Source organism: Phalangium opilio, unplaced genomic scaffold (genome assembly GCF_054372755.1).
Source record: "Phalangium opilio isolate 3A_F unplaced genomic scaffold, DU_Popi_V2 ptg000002l_1, whole genome shotgun sequence".
Taxonomy (NCBI): domain Eukaryota; kingdom Metazoa; phylum Arthropoda; class Arachnida; order Opiliones; family Phalangiidae; genus Phalangium; species Phalangium opilio.
This window is the reverse complement of record NW_028324144.1, coordinates 8,249,425-8,269,328: the sequence shown is the minus strand read 5'-3', so window position 1 is coordinate 8,269,328 and position 19,904 is coordinate 8,249,425. Positions and strand designations below refer to the sequence as shown.

General features: G+C 37.7%; 3 protein-coding genes across 5 annotated transcripts; 2 read left to right on the top strand and 1 right to left on the bottom strand.

Annotated features, from left to right (window-relative positions):
* The first annotated feature begins 538 nt into the window (after positions 1 to 538).
* On the top strand, positions 539 to 4,322 carry Nup133 (nuclear pore complex protein Nup133). Its single transcript, XM_089850655.1, has 2 exons — positions 539 to 697; positions 795 to 4,322. The coding sequence occupies exon 2, from the start codon at positions 816 to 818 to the stop codon at positions 4,245 to 4,247; it is 3,432 nt and encodes a 1,143-aa protein (XP_089706781.1). The 5' UTR covers positions 539 to 697; positions 795 to 815; the 3' UTR covers positions 4,248 to 4,322.
* A 1,426-nt stretch (positions 4,323 to 5,748) lies between these two features.
* On the bottom strand, positions 5,749 to 8,397 carry LOC149718625 (THAP domain-containing protein 2-like). Of its 3 annotated transcripts, none has more exons than XM_089850715.1 (7): positions 8,059 to 8,397; positions 7,878 to 7,995; positions 7,614 to 7,794; positions 7,370 to 7,540; positions 7,097 to 7,293; positions 6,051 to 6,238; positions 5,749 to 5,932 (listed from the first exon to the last, which is right to left on the bottom strand). In XM_089850715.1, exons 1-3 carry the CDS (start codon positions 8,395 to 8,397, stop codon positions 7,664 to 7,666), a joined length of 588 nt encoding a protein of 195 aa, XP_089706841.1. In that variant the 3' UTR covers positions 5,749 to 5,932; positions 6,051 to 6,238; positions 7,097 to 7,293; positions 7,370 to 7,540; positions 7,614 to 7,663. The 3 variants fall into 3 exon arrangements, with proteins under 3 accessions (XP_089706841.1, XP_089706840.1, XP_089706839.1); XM_089850714.1 differs by having other exon boundaries at positions 6,093 to 6,238; XM_089850713.1 differs by lacking the exon at positions 5,749 to 5,932 and having other exon boundaries at positions 6,028 to 6,238.
* A 425-nt stretch (positions 8,398 to 8,822) lies between these two features.
* Positions 8,823 to 19,278, top strand: BBS8 (tetratricopeptide repeat protein 8). The gene is made up of 11 exons (XM_089850699.1): positions 8,823 to 8,973; positions 9,341 to 9,517; positions 10,661 to 10,999; positions 11,785 to 11,919; positions 11,986 to 12,071; positions 13,300 to 13,387; positions 13,978 to 14,088; positions 15,500 to 15,639; positions 16,366 to 16,537; positions 17,837 to 17,959; positions 19,026 to 19,278. The coding sequence occupies exons 2-11, from the start codon at positions 9,377 to 9,379 to the stop codon at positions 19,224 to 19,226; spliced, it is 1,536 nt and encodes a 511-aa protein (XP_089706825.1). The 5' UTR covers positions 8,823 to 8,973; positions 9,341 to 9,376; the 3' UTR covers positions 19,227 to 19,278.
* Positions 19,279 to 19,904: the final 626 nt, after the last annotated feature.

The following is a 19,904-nucleotide window of genomic DNA, read 5'->3' as shown; positions in this document are numbered from 1 at the left end:
GTTCAAATATATTAAAAACTTCGATATCATTCAAAAAACGACTTATCTTTCCAGAAATTTTCATAACTATCAAAATTGCCTATCAAAGATTAGCACATAATTTTTTAAAATGAAATCAGAAAACAGATGTCGCCAAATAAACTCACTCAAAGAATCAATTTATTTCTCAAGGAATAATGCCTATCATTTTTTATGATTTCTAAAAGATGGGGTTAGTAGCCAGATCACGTTGAGAATCGATATTTTTCTCTAGAAGATTTCAACGAATCAATGAATCATATCAACTTCGAGTGCACTTTCTAAGCTATCAAACTCAATCGATCATTATAATTCAAATTTTTCTCGAAAATAACTATCAAAATTGATACTTTGATAGGGGCAGATTTAGTTTTCTATCGTATCAAGTGGTAAAACTATCAAATGATATGATAGTGCCCATCTATGTTTTCTATGCGCGGAATCTGGCAGCCCTGAACTAGGGAAATTTTGGTCCAAAAAGGGAAATTTTAAGGATTGGAATTTTGGAAAGGGAAATTCCATTTTTCCCACCTGGCATCACTGCACCGGAACTCAAAGGATCCATTTTGAACTAAAAGCAAGTTAATCCGGAAAATTTAAATCTTCCCCTTGGCATTTTTTTCCCTTATAAAAAAGAATTATATCTTGTCCTTTGAATTACCTTGTGAAATCTGCAACGGTGGGTTAAGTTTTTAATTAAATATTTATTATTCTCATTCGAGACGTAATTGTCCTTAAAGTCTTTATAGAAAAATATTTATTTTTGTTATAAATAGATTAGTAAAACAGCGCTTGAAATGTTTGCCACTCCTTCAAACCCACGAAGTGGAAGTCACACGCCGGGTAAAATGTTATCATCGAGAAAAAGAAGCGCATTTGGTGGACGTTTTTCAATTGGGGCTTCGTTAATCGAAAGTGGTGCTGGGTCACCCTATGGTTCTTCCAGAAGATCAAGAGGTTTCTCAATGGGAGGCACCTTAAACTCGTCACTGACTTCGCAAAGGTCCATCCTTGTCTCCGAAAGTACATCGTACCAGCTCGAAAAATATGGGACAACGCTGCCAGCTCTAGTCACGGAGGCTTTGACTTTAGTAGACAGAAACGTACAAGTCAGCGCTAAACTCTCCGAAACTGGCTGGGGTTGGCTAGTCTGTAATCGGCGCCTTTTCATTTGGAAGTTCAAAAATATGGGTTCAAGAAATTCAGTAACTTTCTGTAAAGAGCTCACTCTACCACCGAGTGATTTGGCTCACAAAGCCGAACTTGTTAGCGTCTTTAGTTTAAAAGAGACCCAAAGTCCCTCCGCTATCGCGGTTTCTCCCGAAGGAATAGTTAGATATTGGGCCAATATAGCTCACGAAGTTGCCTCTTCAGAATCATCAGCGGATTTACAAGGGCAAGAATGTTACTCATTGACGAATATGCAATCTTTGGGTTGCATTCTAGCAACTACTACCAGTTCCCTCGTACATTTAATACCTACAGTTTTAGATGGGCAGCATACAATTTTAACGCAAATATTACGGGCGCCTCAAGGGATCCTGGCAGGTCTAGGACGTCGAGTTTCTTCATTTATATTTGGAGCAGTCCCAAACCAGTCATCGGAAACCAAACAGCTTTCCCGAGTTCTCGCCGAAGATAGTGACGATGAAGATTCCAAAGAAATCTACGTTGTAGTCGGAAACAGCCTTCAAAAATGGCTTTTAATCGCAGATGAACCTGAAAAATTACTCTACGAAGTCGATTTGGATAGAATCCTTAATGACGAATTCCTCCAAGCTTTCTCGTGTCAAGATAGCCTTCACGTACAACGTTTAAAAAATTGGATCATAGACACTCAGTTATCCGAAGATGGAATATTTTTACTAGTAGCCAGTGTCAACCCTCAAAGTTCGCAACAAATCAACTACGCTTTTTTGACTATTGATCGCGACTCCCCCGGAACTGTCGTCTCTTTTACAATGATTAAACATACGGAACAGTTTAACGAAAGATTCAATGATCGGAATGAAGATATGCAAGAAAGACCCATGAATTTTCGCCTAATCTTACCTGATTTGCGAAGCAAGACCGCTTACTTTTATAATGATCATAAAATTGTTTGCGTTTCTTTGACTACTCGAGAAGCCAGTGTCCTCGAATTTATGAGTTACGAAGATAAAATTATTGGCTCTGGAGTTTGCGAAAACTTGCCATTGTTTTTTTCCAACATTCATGGAATTTTATCAATTGTTAACGTAGACGATAACGTATTTATGATGAATTCATCCATAATGGAAAATACATTCGAAGACGATTTAGAAGAACTAAGCGTAAGCGAAGATAAAACGTCTCGTTTAAGAGTGGCGTTCTTACTCTTTTGCCGAAATGATATGGTCAAATGTCAGAGTATAATTGAAGAAGAGTTTTTATCAGAAAACGGTGGTCAAAGTCCGAGGATTGATTCTAAAATTGATACCGCCGTGGTTGCTTTGAGTGAAGAGATGATTAACGACTACCCATCATTGGATCCCCGATGGGCTGATTCGGCCAAAGATAAATCGAGTTACTCTGGCTCTCTCATCTTGCAAACTCAGCTAAACAATAAATTGAAGGCCCACGAATTACTAGTGAAATTTTTGAAAGGCACTGGATTATGGAATGAGTTGTATCAAATTAACGTCCGAGAAACACCGATGGAGACGAGAATCTTGCTCTGCGAACACGCTGAAAAGCTGAAAGCTGCTTTGAGCTTAAAAGAACTCCACAACCAGCACGTGGCTTTGTTAGAGGCCGCTATTCAACGCATCGTAGATGCTAGGAATGTCAGTGTTTCTGACAAGTTAACGGCTCAAGATATTTTTTATCGGGACATTGCTAGTATAGATGAAATATATCTCTCACTATACGACATGGAGCAACAAAAACTTCCCAGCATGAATGAAGAAGAAGCCCTATCATTCATCTCGACCATCAATTTGATATTCATAGAATCCTTGCAATCTGTAATCCAACACCGCCAGTCTAGTACTCAAATGTACCAGATTTTTGAAAGCGAGTTCTCTTTGGAATATATTCCATGGACTTCCACGGAAGGAGTTTCTGGCTTGAGAACCATTCTAACTAAGCAATATTTAACGACAGTTGATCAATTTCAATCTATTTCCGGAAAAACTGACCAGTCTCTCCTGTTCCAACAAGCGTTGGAGATGGCCGATCTTATATTGGATGGTTACAGATGCCAATTAGAATCTTTACGGAAATCAGAGAGCCGTTACGAAGAAGTTAATGAAAAATATATCAGGGACAGACATAACCTAATCAGTCCATTGTTAGACGCGAACCAACACGAAAGAGCCATGGCCTTGGCTGAAAAATATTGCGATTTCGGAATATTAATCAAACTATGCGAAAAAATTAATAACCAGGAAAGATTGCAAAGATACGTGACGCAATTTTCCGAGCAAGGGTTCGCTGATTTCTTATTCAAATGGTATCTTGATGAGGGGAAAAGGGGTAAATTACTATCGCAACCCACAAATCAACACGGAGAGTTAACGAAATTCTTGGCTGATCACGAGAGCTTGAGCTGGTTACATCACATCAACACGGGAAAATTCGATACCGCTCACAACATACTGAAAAAATTGGCTCTGGAGGAAACTAAATATATGGCGAAAAAGAAAACCATCCTCAGTTTGGGAAAGCTTTCCATCTTAGCCAGTGACACGAGTATGAGTGCCAAAGAAAAAGCCCTCAACATTATTAACGATGAACAGAATTTGCTTTTGCATCAGGAAACTCTACCGGCGACAATTTTGGAAACTTTCGATATGGACTCTGAGACTATGAGAGTTTTAAAGCCCGAAGAACTAATTGAAATGTACATTTGCGACGAAAATGTTAATGCGAATGAATACGATTTCAAAAAAGCTTTAGATTTGCTAGATTATTGCAAAAAAAGCCTGTCGGAAGAAAGAATTAATGAGTTGAGGTTAAATATTTGGGGTAAATTAATTTTAAGAGATGCCTGGAGTGATTTGGATACTGATAATGCCTTAGAGTCAGTGAAAGAAACCCTCTTTTTCAAAATAGTTGATTTAGCCAGTTCTCAAGGGGTGGATTTACAAAGATTTGTTATTCCCTACGAAGTTACTTCAAATATGCCCGAATTACAAGAGTTAATTAAAGAAAAAAAGAATTTGTTTCTCATTAAAGTGTGTTACGAATATGTTAACCAGTTTTTGTAATTTCAACATAAATATCTTTTGTAATTTCAACATAAATATCTTTTCTACTATTAAAATTCTAACCTTTTACTCTGAGCGTAGCCTTTGCTTTTTGACTTACTAGTATAATAATAGACCTTGAATAGACATTAAAGGGAGAATGAAGGGGTCTGACACCGGCTATTTGTTTTAGATTGATGATAGAAAAATTATTGAATTTACAAGGTTTAATACGGCACGATCGCGGAGTCCCTAAGCGTGTGTTATAGGGTTAAATTCTTGTGGCGCCATCTACACGCGTAGATATAAACTAAAATATTACTTAAACCATGATAATACTCGTCCGATCATGGAAGTTAAGCAGTATAGAGCGCGGTCAGTACTTGACAGAGGGATCATTCACGATTTAATTCCGCCATTAGAGTGTTTCTAGGATGCATGGTGGTTGTTAACATTTACATTTCTTTATGATTGAAATTTAATATATCCTTCGCTAGTCGACAGATGGCGCTACGAAATTTACACCCGCCTTCGAAATATTGTTTTGTAGGCTATTAATGTTCTAACATCAAAGTCGTTAACAAAACTTAATTTGCCAACATTTTCCGTTAATTTTTATAAAGTTACAATAGTTGACATGTTAAAGTGTTAGTGACATAATTTTCGTCACCCACAAACTTAAAATGCGACAAAATCCTTGAAAAATCTAGTTTATTATGATATGTTTACTTTTTTATTTGGTTTCGTAGCAATTTATAAAATTGCAATCAAAGTACAGTGTTTGTAAAAAGGCCTAGTTAAAATTTTGTTTCGTTTGATGACGTAGTAAGGAGAAATTTTCTCTCTAGATATCGCTCACGTGATATACTCAAGAGAGTATAGGGGAGGAGTGGAAGCTCCCCCGCTCCACAAGGCTAAATTAAACTAGTGGTACGAGGGAGTTTCCGGCTCAGTCGCGCCACCTACGATACCATTTAATGTCTCAAACGGAAATGCCTCGGTACTGCGCATTGAAGATGCGCGGTAGAAAAGAGCAACAAGATTTTCCCCTCTTTCCACTCCTCCCTATACTCTCTTTGCTTTGTGACAGATGTCCAAAGACATAACTGCCAACCTGGTGTTGGTGGAGCGATTGTGTGCCAAACAATATAGTAGGGCGCCATATTACCGACGTAAAGTCAATATTTAGCACTATATATTTCCGTTTGAGACATTAAATGGTATCGTAGGTGGCGCGACTGAGCCGGAAACTCCCTCGTACCACTTGTATAATTTAGGGGCAACATTGTAATTTAGCCTTGTGGAGCGGGGGAGCTTCCACTCCTCCCCTATACTCTCTTTGCACAAAGTGAACAACTTGGTTCCCGCTAGTGATTTCTATGATCACTGCTGTGTCAGTTGGACGAAGGGGTTTTATCTTTTGTACTTATCAGTTGTCTTTTTTTTTTCTTGTTGATAATTTCACACACGGTATAGGCTAGGAAGTAGTCCTAGACCTCAAATGTGAAATAAATAAATTGACTTTTGTTTAAAAAATTTTATTTTTGTCATGGTCATAAACAAAGAACTATTTTTCTTCCTTAAAACGCCGTCGTTCGATAGCGTGATAGGCCTCAACAGATGAAGTCTGGCAAACTGATGACATTTGTTTTACATCTTCCTGCAGAGACTTCACAATTTTTTGCAAAATAAGGAAAGGTTTTTCCCTGGAAAAATACTGATTATTAGCTAAGCGGTTTTCAAATGTAACGGGCGTAAGTAACACTAAAACTATAGTTATCTTCAAAGATCTTAGAAATAGTTCTTAGTAAATATGTCACGCACTGCATAAACTCAGCCTTGTTGTGTTTCATCGAAATAACAAACCTAATTCCAACCAATATTTGGGTCTTTCCTCGTCTAACTCTCATTGGGCGCACTCATTGTATGGCATTCCATGATCCTTATGTTGGTTAGTGACATGACGTAACACAGATAACCATTTAGATTTCATGAGTTCACCATCTCCACCACTGGAATTGGCCAACCAATACATATGATTTTGTATACTTCTACTCCAAGACTTAACATCTCGCATGTATTTTTTTGTCCCGCACGCTTGAGCCATGGATTAACTAACGCTAGGGATTGTTCACTAACCGGGTTTCTCATGTAATGCTATCGCCAACTACATGTTCCGAATTATTCCTTGATTCCCCCTCTTCATTCCCCCAATTTATTGGACCAAAACGGATGTAATTATAGCGCCATCTCTAGGCAAAATAAATCATTTTTGCCCAATTTAGGCAGTATTTCAATTTTGACGTCATAGAACACGTGATATTTGGTCCAATTTTCTTAAAACTTCCTGTTAGGGATAGTAGCTGCTGCTAGGGGGCGTTTGGAACACGCATGCTTTATCTTTTGGGGGGAACAAACTATCCCTAGCGTTAGTTAATCCATGCTTGAGCAATCTTAGATTTCAGGGCTAAAAAAAGTTTTCACTTACTCGATTCATGGATTAACTAATGCTAGGGATAGTTTGTTCCCCCCCAAAAGATTAAGCATGCATGTTCCAAACGCCCCCTAGCAGCAGCTACTATCCCTAACAGGAAGTTTTAAGAAAATTGGACCAAATATCACGTGTTCTATGACGTCAAAATTGAAATACTGCCCAAAATTGGGTAAAAATTATTTATTTTGCCGAGAGATGGCGCTATATCTACATCCGTTTTGGTCCAATAAATTGGGGGAATGAAGAGGGGAATCAAGGAATAATTCGGAACATGTAGTTGGCGATAGCATTACATGGGAAACCCGGTTAGTGAACAATCCCTAGCGTTAGTTAATCCATGCTCGATTGAAAATTTGAGAATTAAACTAATTCTTACATTTCACTATAAGTACCAGCAGTCAAATAAATGCGTTGTTCTAGGATAGTTTTCCTTGAGATAGTAGCGCCTTACTTGCTTGTGTCTATCCGTAACTAAATACGCCACAGTCATACCTTTATCATATAAATATTAACTTAGCCCCTTTTTTAGTCCTTCGAGTTCCATCGCTACACTGTTTTAGCTACTTGACTACTCTATAGGAAAAAAAAACAAGAATCATTATATTTATAATTCTTCAGGTGTTGTCCAACAGGCGTGGCAATTGATTACCTGTATCAAAACCAGGTGAATTATTTTTTTAATGGAACTCTCTAAGAAACAGTAGCTGCCATATTTAGCAGAAAATCCGGGACTGTGGCATCTTCCATCCCCACCCAAGCAAAGAGCTAGGTTTCCCCTGCAAAGGACTCGAGAAGACATCTTTGTTCGCTCTGACGTGAACTACACAAATGGTAAAATTCCATCAAGAACTTTTTTCGCCAGGCACTCGTTTCAAATAATTATAAACTCATACAGATTGACTTCATCTTCGGATAATTGGGAAGGAGTGTAGCTGGGATCTCATTAATTCTCCAGCATCTGGGATTTCCTCCTCTTCCTCTTTGTAATCGTCATCTTGGTCTCATGTAGATAATTCAAATCTTCGTCTGTTTGCGTAGATGCCTCTTTAGTCTTTATTGGGTCAGTTTGGGTTACTACAGATTTGAAATTGATTGAAAACAGGTATAAATTCATTATAGGTTGAGAATAGCAATCGAGCTAGGGCCTAAATTTTCACCTCTATGAGACACAATCCTACAAAGTCGTTCATCAGTTTGAACTTTTTTTGACTGATTTTCAACACCAAGATTTTTAGGAGTTTGCGTTTCTACCTTTACTCTTAGAAGACTAAATTCCTGGCAAAAAATACTAGATGATGAATATAATTTATTATAATATATCTAATGAGAACATCTTACCATTTCCTTAACTCGTGACATTGAGGGCTCGTTTATAAAGTCAAAAATAGTGGGTACCACATTTGGCAATATATTACGAAATCCAGGAACTGAGCTAGCACTGAAACTAGATGCAGCATCTCTGTTTCGTACAAAACACTCGGACTCAAAATGTAGAGAACATATTTTGCTTGTTTTTGTAGGCTTAAAATTTGGTTTTTTCACGCTTGCCAACCATTTATTTCTTAGTTCAATATCACTTGGAAAAGAATGAAACGTAAGCCTTTGGCCTTCTCGATTGGTATTACTATTATTTCCACAATTTGGAGCGACACAGCGATATTTCACTGATTTCTTCATTCTAATAAACACAAGGGGCCTAAAAGTTGAACTTGGTCAAAATCTCTAAACTACTAAACTCTTGTGAACTTTCGTCTTACAAGTAGCAAGCCCGAATCGTCGGGACTCGGGAGCAGGGCCGGAAATAAGCACAGGACACTGGACATTGTCCAATAAAATTTTGTAATGTCCCATAATTTTTTTAAAAACTAAGGGGGTCACTGGACATTTTGACCTATAAATTTTCCGAAGATTTAATACCTTGACTATGGAGAAGCGACACCATTTTTGCACACTCCAGTGGACAATGTCCTATAAATTTTCCAGTCAAACAGGGGGTCACTGGGCACATGTCCTATAACCGATTTTTCTTATTTCCGGCCCTGCTCGGGAGTCTCGGGCGCGCGCGCGCTTGGCTTTTCCGCGAGATGCCGTGAGTGACGTAGCAAGGAGAAAACCCGCCAAAAATCTTCTCCGCAAATTTGCTTTTGCCCCCCAAATTTCAAGTTTTCAAAGTGTTTTTTCTGTGTTTTCCTTCATATTTAAATATTAATCAAGCATATTTTTGGAATCAGAAGAGTTTAAACTCTCAAAAAAGTAAGGTTTTCTTTAGATTTGAGATAATTTTTAAATCACGTCGCTATTGTTTAAGCTTAAAAATCATTTTTGATAAACGAAGCGTGTATTTTTATTTCAAATGCTTATAACAAATTACCGCCAATTGGTTATAGGTTTCCGATAAAAAATACGTTCCATTCAAATAAATTTGCATTAGCATAAATTACAATTTATTTAAAATTAACGGAGAGCGTTCTTTAACTATTTTGATGTTATTTTATCAATCTAAATTGATGAAAAAGTGGTTGTCTAACCAATTCAATCTCCCTTTAAGACTTATATGTGGGTCTACATGTTCGAAAGAATCGAAACCATAGTAACGGTTTGTTTACAAAATAAACTTTAGTGTATTTCCAGTTTGCGTTGTAAGCGGGTGCAAAAGATGGACTCAAATCAAAATGTACCGACTAAAACTGGTGTTGTCGATCCCTTGTTTAAAGCTTTAAGTTATTTTCGAAAGAGAGAATATGAAAACTGCGTTACTCTGTGCACTGAAATACTCGAGAAGAATCCTTATGATCAGGTAATGATTGATTAATACTGCCAAAGGGTTCATTAATTTAGGTCTTTTTAATCACAGTCAAAAAAAATTATTTAATGTGCGAGACTAAAGGGACACTAAATTGCATATCAGTAAACATCAGTGTGGCGTTCCTTACCAGGGATTAGTTATATCACACCACTAATAGGATAAAATGAAAAAAAAAAACCTATCTGCAATTTTTATAGGGTTTAGGTTCAGGCAAGAAGTGATATCTAGTTTATTAGGGAGAAGGTATAAATTCCTCACATTTCCAGCTTTATTTCCAGTCCAAAAGTAGGTCCGGAGTTAATCCCCGCCTCTAAATTATAACCAGCATTATCTCATTTGTTCTTGAAAACTCACGTCAACGCGACGTGAATGACGAAAACTACTATACGTATTTTCCGACTGAGGAGAGGCGAAATAGCCCGGCCTACTTTTACGCCCCCCCCCCTTGTATTTTGAAAGGGGGACTGGGACTATGGCGCGAGAATTCTTAGGCATCTTATACCTTCTTCCTAATGAACTAGATATCACTTCTTGGTTTAGGTGAAGGTAGAACGAAATAGACAAACCCTTTTTAATGGATTTAGATTGATGAAACGTTTTCCATTAATTTTGTGTATAGGGAGCTGCCAGAGAGGAGTGGCTTAAGATGACTCCTCCCCTTTCCATCAAAATGGCGGCAAACTTCACAGAGTTAAAAGCTAGTGGGGGAAGGCTCCTGATTGGTATAGAGCTATATCAGTTGAAGGGGGGAAACGTCACAGTTGGGCCTGCCAATAAACGGAGCCGGTTTTCACCCTCCCTCCGTGCGGGCCGCTGAAGAACTCTATGCTAAATTTCCCGCACAATATGACGCCTAGGCGGGGACTAGCGAAACCCCGCCTTAAAAACTTTCCTTTCCCCCCGAATTGAAATAGCTCTATAAGTGAGGGTCTGACGCTTAGTAGGGGAGATTTTCACCCCTTTGCCCACTGCCTATAGTTTCAAACTTGAAGAACTAAGCCAAAATCTCATCTTTTTATGTATGAAGCAACGCCGCCTATGCATACATATTTAAATTGTTTCAGTCACCCTGGCCAAGATGTTAATATTGTTAAGAAAATTTTATCAATTATTAGTTTGGATTTCATTTGAAAGGGAGTTTGGACGCTAAAAATGCGAGCACTGACGGAACAAGTTTACGTGGATGATTTGGAAGCTGATGAGGAAGGAATAGCTGAACTGTTGATGGATGAAAACGCGATAGCGCAAGTGGCCAGACCTGGAACGTCTCTCCGTACGCCGGTTAAATCAACCGGGACCAGTCAAGCTATACGACCAGTTACCCAGTCGGGTAGACCTGTTTCTGGAGTAGTCCGTCCAGGAACCCAAAGTGGTAGACCTGGCACAATGGAGCAAGCTATGAGAACGTCCAGAACAGCTCGAACCGCTAGACCAGTTACAAGCGCTTCTGGTAGATTCGCGAGGCTTGGAACTGTAAGTACCTACAAATTTCCAATGAGATTTCCGAGAGACACCAGATTAGCTAGGTCATAATAAATATTTCACATTTGTCCAACAGTGATCTGACCTTTAATAGACTTAGGTCAGTGGTATATTTTGGCGGCCATACTGGTGTGTTTCAGCTTTCGCTTTACATTCAAACCCACCAGTATTCCGTTTGAATTAGCGCCTTCCTCAACTGAAAGCGCACTATTTTTCAATCTTTAGTAATGATATTCAAATTTTATACTTCATGGACTTGCCAAAACATTTTGTGTCCTATTTTTATCATTTATGTAAGCTGTATATCAGATCATAAGTTTATAAGATAAGTTTCGGCTCCTGACGCACAATTTTTACCTTGCCAAAGGTAATAGTCAATCAGAACTCGTCCATGAGGGAGGAGCTAAAACTAGCCTTCGATAAGCTTAGAGTGTCAGTCAACTCCACCCCTCGATTATGGGTGGACATTTGTTTAAATTTAGCCACATCCAAGACTTACTTTAAATATTTTCCCTCACTAGTAATTTAGAGACCACTGATGGGTCCGTAATCTGAGGGAAATCGGCCCGCTAACTGTGGAACGACTCAGGTCCGATGGGACACTAGAAATGGGGGAGGAATAGTCGGAAAAATGGGGGGTGGTCTTCCTGATTCGTCTAATGTAGACCACCCGCCATTTTCCCGACTATTCATCCCCCATTTTTAGCGTCCCACTGGACCTGAGTCCATCATCTTGGCCATTAATAAATTTAGATTATTCTATGATCGACTTTCAGGCTTCAATGTTATCTCAACCGGATGGCCCTTTCATAAACTTAGGAAGACTGAATTTGTCAAAATACGCTGCAATTCCGACTGTTTCTAAAGCCCTCTTCGAGTACATTTACTATCATGAGAATGATGCTAGACACGTAATTAACTTTCACATTAAAAATACGTTTTTGGCATCCATTATTACTTTATCTTTTCCAATTTAGGCTTTAGATTTGGCAGCTCAAGCAACCCAGTATTGTAAATTTCAAGATTGGTATTGGAAATTAAATTTGGGAAAATGTTATTATAGGTAGGTGTTATATAAATATAACTAAATAATAGTTAAAAATGCGTAAGAATTTATTTGATATAAGCTGGAATATGTGCAGTTTACCAGGCACTTTTTAAAATTTGAAAATAAAGTTCAACGGGACTGTTCGTTCCCCCTAAAAGATAAAGTATGCATGTTCCAAAGGCCCCCTAGCAGCAGCTACTATCCCTAACTGGAAGTTATAAGAAACGTGTACTATGACGTCAAAATTCAAATCCTGCCTAAATTTGGCGCGGCCATCTTTAAAATCCGCAAAAACGATTTATTTTGCCTAGAGATGGCGCTATATCTACATCCGTTTTGGTCCAATAAATTTAGGGAATGAATAGGGGAATCAAGGAATAATTCGGAACATGTAGTTGGGGATACCAATACATGGGAAATACGGTTAGTGAACAATCCCTAGCGTTAGATAAAGGGATTGCGAATTTACAATTTCATATCATATTTTTTTCCACGAAAGTGGTATTATCTTACACTTTCAAGTCTCTACTTTTAAAATATCAAGTTTTTAATATAATTGAACCAAATTTTCTATTTTTAAAATCCATTGAAAAATCACGAAAATCAGTTTCGATATATCAATATTTTGTCTTGTCGAGCTTGTTCGCCCGTTTGATGACATCACTATGACGTGAGGAAAAAAAGCGCGGGAATCCTAATCTTATACGCGTCTCGAGCTTCTCGCCAGTCTAAACTCTGGGTCTGATAGCGGAGAGAGTGGCACCATCTCGCGTGAAAAATATATCTGTGACGTCAGCCTACGGGAAACGTTTTAGCCTTTCATAAAAAGGGGATTTCAAATAATTTCAAATGAAGCATTTTCAAATGCATATTGCCAAATAACCAGAAATCGGCGAATTAAAAGCTTGATATTTTTGAATTCACAGAAATTAATTCTATCTTTTGTTATAAAATTCAGAGGTTTTTCAAACGAAGCTTCTCGTTCCCTTTAAATATAAATGAAGACAGGCTAAACTTCTTAATAGAAAATGTTTTTCTAATTTTTTTTTCATAACCAAATATTTTCGGACAAACAAATTTTATTGTTTCTGATCTATTTGAGGGTGTTGAACACTACATTTTCAATTTGAAAAAGTGCTCGAAAACTGCACTTATACCGGAATGACGCAATGAGGTCAACTAAATTTGTAAAATTGTGCCACGCGTATTAAACTATATAAATTTACACTTCAAAATCTTTTAGGTTTTCAATGAACCGTGATGCTGAAAGACAATTTAAATCGGCAATTGAACAACAACCAATAGTGGAAACTTATTTGTGGTTAGGGAAAGTATGTAATAATTCAACAAAATTTAGTACATTGGAAAGCAATGAGAAATTGGCATCTGACAATAGCTACCATCTGCCATCTATCACAAAAATTTAGGGGTCCAATTTATTCTCGAATATTTTATAATAGGGACTTTGCAGTACTAAGTCATGCAACGTCACGCTACCTTCCACTAGTGCTAAAAAACAGGAGGAGGGGCTTATAGCTTTCATTCTGTAAAAAGAAAACATGCCATAATGGCGCTGGGGGCGGAGTTAAGCCCGGATTGCCAAGTCCCTATTCTAGACTTTTTCCTCAAGAAACATATTCGAAATCACATTTATTATTTGAAGTTTTTAGCGACTATCCATAAAAATTTGAAATAATTGACCATTACTAAAATCTCACATTCGACTCGACAATTCGATTAAGCGATTCGAAATGGACGAAAAATATTCGCGCTCAGAAAATAGCGTATATTTCTCGTCTTTGTCCAAACTGGTTAATTACTTAATTAGTTTTTAAAATATACTGCAATTTTTTTCAATGTTTGAACATTTTCCTCCGAATTTTGCAATTTGTCTTTTAATATAAAATTTTATTTATTAAAGGTTTACATTAGACTCGACCAACCTCTAGCGGCTCTTGATGTTTATAAAAATGGTTTAGAAAAATTCCCAGGAGAAACGGCGCTACTAACTGATATTGCCAGAATTTACGAGGTAATTTTTAAGGGATAGTAGTGTTTAATTTCGACTACCAAAATCAAGTTTGAAATACTTCAAAATGGGAATAGTTTAGCCTACGATCTTGATCGAGGAGAGAGGGGTGAAGTGGTAACCCCATACCTATAACGTTGCCTCTGCACCCCCACCTACGACACTGAAGTCCTCCCAGCATCCTCAGCGTTTAAGTAGCGTTTAATGTATATGTATTAAACCTAGAGTTACAATTCAAATCGGCTTACCGCGAAACACATTGTTTTATCAAGAACGTTAATCAAAACATGACGGCGCCACCTGGGAGCCTCTAGCGGAACTAATTACAACTTTTACTTGCTTATTTGCAATCAGAAACATCGTTATGATTTTTATTTCATCTATTTATTAGATTAAAAAGGACTAGAGTTTTTTATTTAACTCTCGTATTTTATTTAACACGTTTAAAAAACTATCTTGACAGCTTGTTACGCTGATTATTGCAGCACACGGTAATAAAAAAATGTTCTTCAAGTGATTAATAGGTGGCGCCACCCGTATTTGATAAAGATTCATGCTCGACAAGAAGTGTATGGCGAAACGTCGATCTCGAGATCCCACGTTGTGACTCTAGGTTTAATACATATATTTTATCTCATTGGTTCGTAGTTGTACAGTACGAAATCGTCTTAAAAATAGAAGCTGGTTCTCAAAGGTTCTCGTACAAATACAACGGCGCTACGCGGCAGCACTTAACAATCGCCTAGCAAATGGTAGGTGCGTGCGCGAGGTAAATTGGGAGAGTTTCGGTGCCGCAGGTCGCCCATTATCTTTTATCATTAAAATCAGGTATATTTCTCTAAATATTTGTTTTAGTATTTCAAAGATTTTTTTAAATTCTATTGAAAAAAAAAAATGTTTCAGTCTTAAAAGTTAATGAAGGAATTATACACTACTATGATACTATCCCTTTAATCATAAGTATATAAGATATGTTCCATAAGTATGGCACTACCTACACTTCGTCATACTAGAGACTTACTGAGAGATAGTTCGAGAACGACGTGTCAATTGACTACAATCGGTTTTGCAGTCCATCCTTCTATTTAGTCTGTTGAAAGCCCCTCACCAGGCTTCGTTTTACGAGAATCTATGACGTTTCACTTCATGACAAGATCTCAGTAACCAGTGACAAACTTATGGAACATATCTTGAATATGAACTTATGCTTTAAAGGGCTCCTTCGGACCCTTAGACACATGGCCCCGCGGATTTCCGAACCCCCCTACCTAGCCAGAGAGAGGGAGAGTACTGAGGAAGATCGTCTATGAAGAGGGGATGGAAATCCGCGGGGCCATGTGTCTAAGGGTCCGAAGGAGCCCTTTAATATAAATCAATTTTGAGCTCAACAATTAACACACGTGTTAATGATTAGGCACTGAATGATCTCAATGTTGCTGTGAAGTTCTACAAAGCCGTTCTGCAACATGACGCCGTTCATGTTGAAGCCATCGCTTGTATAGCCCTGCATCATTTTTACGCTGACCAGCCCGAGATTGCTTTAAGATTTTATAGGTACTTATAAAGATTTTGTTTTATTTAGTGGAAGGTCATTGTTACCAAATTGGATCCAATGTCTAGTGGCAGTTATGGCTTATCTGTATTATTACTTATAGCATAAGTTCATAAGATATGTTTTCCATAAGTTTGTCATTGGTTACAAACTGGAGCTTTCATGAAGTGGCATAGGTCATAGATTTAGATAGACGCCTGGGGTGATGGACTGCAAAATTAACCGAGTGTAGTCAATTCTGGCTTGTCGTTCTCGAACTAGCTCGTAGTTTCAAATACATGTAGTAGGTTGTAGGCAATTTCACACGCATTTGAAACTAAGGTCCGTGCACTCGAGCTAAAAAAACTCGTGGATATTTTAAATCCTGAAGATCCTGAAGTTTATTGTCTCTTGTCAGCACGCACAAACTTAAGTTGCATAGAGACCTAGCATTGCGCGTGCTGACAACCGATGTTGTAACAGAGTATATACAGAATAAGCTGTCGTTCGAGATACTAGGGAGTTGCCTATTCTGTAGAGTGAAAACAAATTTCCTCACGCGCATTCTTTATCCATGGTCATACATATTGAACATATCTTATAAACTTATGCTTAGGCTTATAGTGATGGGAATCAGCTGATCTCTGATTGGTAACACTAATACAATGACCATCCGCAAAAAGTGTGTTTTTCACTCGAAATCATTAATACCGTTTGTTTGAAAGTAATAAATTTATTGCACCAAACAGACGATTACTTCAAATGGGAATATGCAACGCGGAACTCTACAATAATTTGGCATTATGCTGCTTCCATTCGCAGCAGTACGATTTAGCGGTCACGTGTTTTGAAAGGGCATTAAACATGGCGTCGGATGATACCTTAGCGGACATATGGTACAACATAGGACAGATTGCCATTGTAAGATTGTCTTATTCTCTAACCAAGATCGGAATATTAGAACATATAAATCATGATTTTGGTAGAAAAAAATTCTCCCTCCCAATTATTATTATTATTAATACATTATTTTATATCAGCATTTATTTAATTCAGTGTGGAAATAAGATTATTTACTAAAACCAACCAATTGTTTACAATTCACTTTTCCTAACTTTGATAAAAGGGCCCGGGTTATTCATAAATTACGTCATCACAATATTATTCAAAGGGAGAATGAAGATTGGAAATTTTATATTGGCCAAAATTAACCAGTAAAAAACTGGAGTTCCTACGGCTACGGAAAGTCAACTTGTAGGAGAACCACGTGACCCGCGCTTTACTTTAAAATTGAGCTGTCTTAAAGGAACTGCAAAGAAGGCATCGGCGGGTGGGTAAAAATTATTTGAAATACGTCACAGACATCACGTGATGCCAAGATACAAAGACTCTTCATGGAATGGAACTGGACATCTAGTCCTTGTTTTTTACCAAGATTGCAGCGCCAATTCCATGAAGTGGTAGTTTTCGAAATGAAACGAACTAAGCTTCTTTGAACCACGCCTCTCCTCGGTCACGTGCCTCTGACGTATTTCAAATAATTTTTACCCAGCCGCTGATGCCTGCTATACAGTCCCTTTAAAGCGACTGAAAGATGGCAGCAGCGGTGATTAGATGAAATATTACAGCATAACACCGTGCAACGCCATAATCCAAAGACTATATGGATTGGAGTGGGACTGCTCTCGTAGTACTTGAAATTAGTAAGCTTAGGTGGAAAGGGGCGTGGCTTAGATTCAAGGTGTTTCATCACCTTTTTTCTTCTTAGCCAAACATTTTTTGATTATTTTCCAATGAACAAATTGTTTTTATATAGTGATGGGCAGAAATTGATCTAAGATCGGTATTGGTTTCAGCTTAATTTACTGTATATTCCGATTTATTGGAAAAACCTCTTACCGATATTCTAAAAAAGTCGAGAAAAATTGCCTTTTTTTAATTATTAGCTAATGACATCACGCTATTTTTTAATCATGTCATTTGGTACTGATAAAAAAAATTTGCAACGGTATAAAATAGATGTCAGTGATAGTTTGCTACTGAAACTAAAACATTTGAACTAATTCCCATGACTTCATTCTCCCTTGAAACTCGTGGTTAAACAGAACCCAAAGTTCTTAGCAGGTCCTCAAATTAATTAATAATACCTAAAATTGTGATTATTTTTATCGTTCGTGTTCTCAAAGAACCAAATTCAATTTTTTTTAAAAAATAATTTAGGGTGTTGGTGATCGTAATTTGGCATCTCAGTGCTTTCGTCTTGCTTTAGTCGCTAATAATGATCACGCTGAGTCGTACAACAACCTTGGGGTCATTGAAATGGCCCGAGGAAGATCGGAACAGGTAAAAAATATATCATCATTCTTGGATTTTCAAGAAAATTTTTGATAGGCACGGAAAGAAAATTGTTAGTGATGGGCACAAATTTATATGAGATTGGCATCTGTTACAGCTTAATTAACAGATTTTTTTCAAATTAATAGGAAAAATCCTTAAAATCCATTTTTACCGATATTCTAAAAACCGTTAATAGATGACGCCCTATACTTATTTAATCATACTAGGCCTTGGTGTAAATATCAGTCAGTAAATTAGCCTTATTCCTGATCAGCGCCACCTACCCATAGCGGCGACTTTGAGAACTACCGTAATCGGCGAGCCAACCAGATGTCGCTAAAAATCTGGTGACGTCACTGACGGGCACTCTCGGGGTCTGACCAAAAATTAGCACGCTTTAAAGCTCGTTGAAGTTAATTTCAGCGTCATTATTTGAAAAGGTAGAAACCTATTTTATGGCGCTTTTGGAGCTTTTAAAGTAGTGCTACTAGCTAAGCCTTGGCGAGCTACTTTAAATAAAATAAACCGGGCTAATTTTTGGTCAGACTCCGAGAGTGCCCGTCAGTGACGTCACCAGATTTTTAGCGACATCTGGTTGGCTTGCCGATTACAGTAGTTCTCAAAGTCGCCGCTATGGGTAGGTGGCGCTGATCAGGAATAAGGCTAATTAGTTCAGCAAGTAAGCAACTTTGGAACGACTCAAGTCTGGTGGGACGCTAGAAATGGGGGAGGAATATTCGGGAAAACGTCGGGACGAATCAGGAACTCGCAGTCTGGGAAATTAGAATATTATTTAAACTAGTCCTTGGGACCAGTAACTCCCTTAGTGTGCAAAATAATAAACTGGTCCCGTATTAGTTTTGCTATACAGTTTGCAATGAATTAACTGGTTCCGAGGACCAGTAATCCCAACTTCTTGAATTTAAAAATAAGTCCAACTACTAAACTATAGGTAACTGATATTTACACCAAGGCCTAGTATAATGATTAAATAAATATACTGCGTCATCAGTATAAGTTTTAAAACACTAGCCATCATTAAAAGTTATTTTAAAAAATTCAAATCATTCAGGCGAAAGCTTTCTTTCAAACTTCAACTAATCTGGCTTATCAATTATTCGAACCTCTTTACAACAACGCTCTCTTGGCTGAGCAAACTGGAGACCTTCAAGGTTGCTACACGACAGTCCAGAAAGCCATCGAAGCGTTTCCGGAACATGTCGACTCGAAAGATTTATTCGATAAAGTGAAAACTTTATTTTCCGCGCTCTAATAATGCATCAAATATGACAAAAAATAAGTTGAAATAAAGATAATTTTTTTACATAGGGGTTTTTTTCCTTGATATTTGTAGTGCGGGAACAAAAAAGTGAAGATTTTCTTATAAGAATTAGAGATTTATGTAAATTTTTCTATAAAACAAAGGCACTTTCGTGTTCGGTAAAAAATTAAAACCTTTAGCGTTTTAAAGGGTAACTGAAAAATTCAATTCCTATTTATTTATTTATAGGTTAATTAATAAGATAATTTTAATTAATTTTCTAATTAAAACAATTAAGGAAAAATTTTGAAGGGATAGTAGCGTCTACCGTGTTTTGGTAGTTTCAAATCCACCTTATTCCCTTTCGCCGGAAGTTAGGCTTAGCTCCGGATTCATGGGGGTGAGTAACGGGAAGAAATTAGTCTGTCGTCTGCTACAAAAGCCAAAAATATGTACTGTAGCGGACGACAGACCAATTTCTTCCCGTTACTCACCCCCGTGAATCCCGAGCTAAGCCTAACTTCCGGCGAAAGGGAATAAGGTGGATTATTCAAAATGTGGAAATTGAGTCGATTAAGTTGAGTTGAAAATCAAAAAAAAAAAAAAAAAAAAATACGAAATTGCAATGACGTCACAGTCACTTTAGTGTCGACATCTGGCGTAGAAGAGCCGCAGTTCACCATGCTGAAA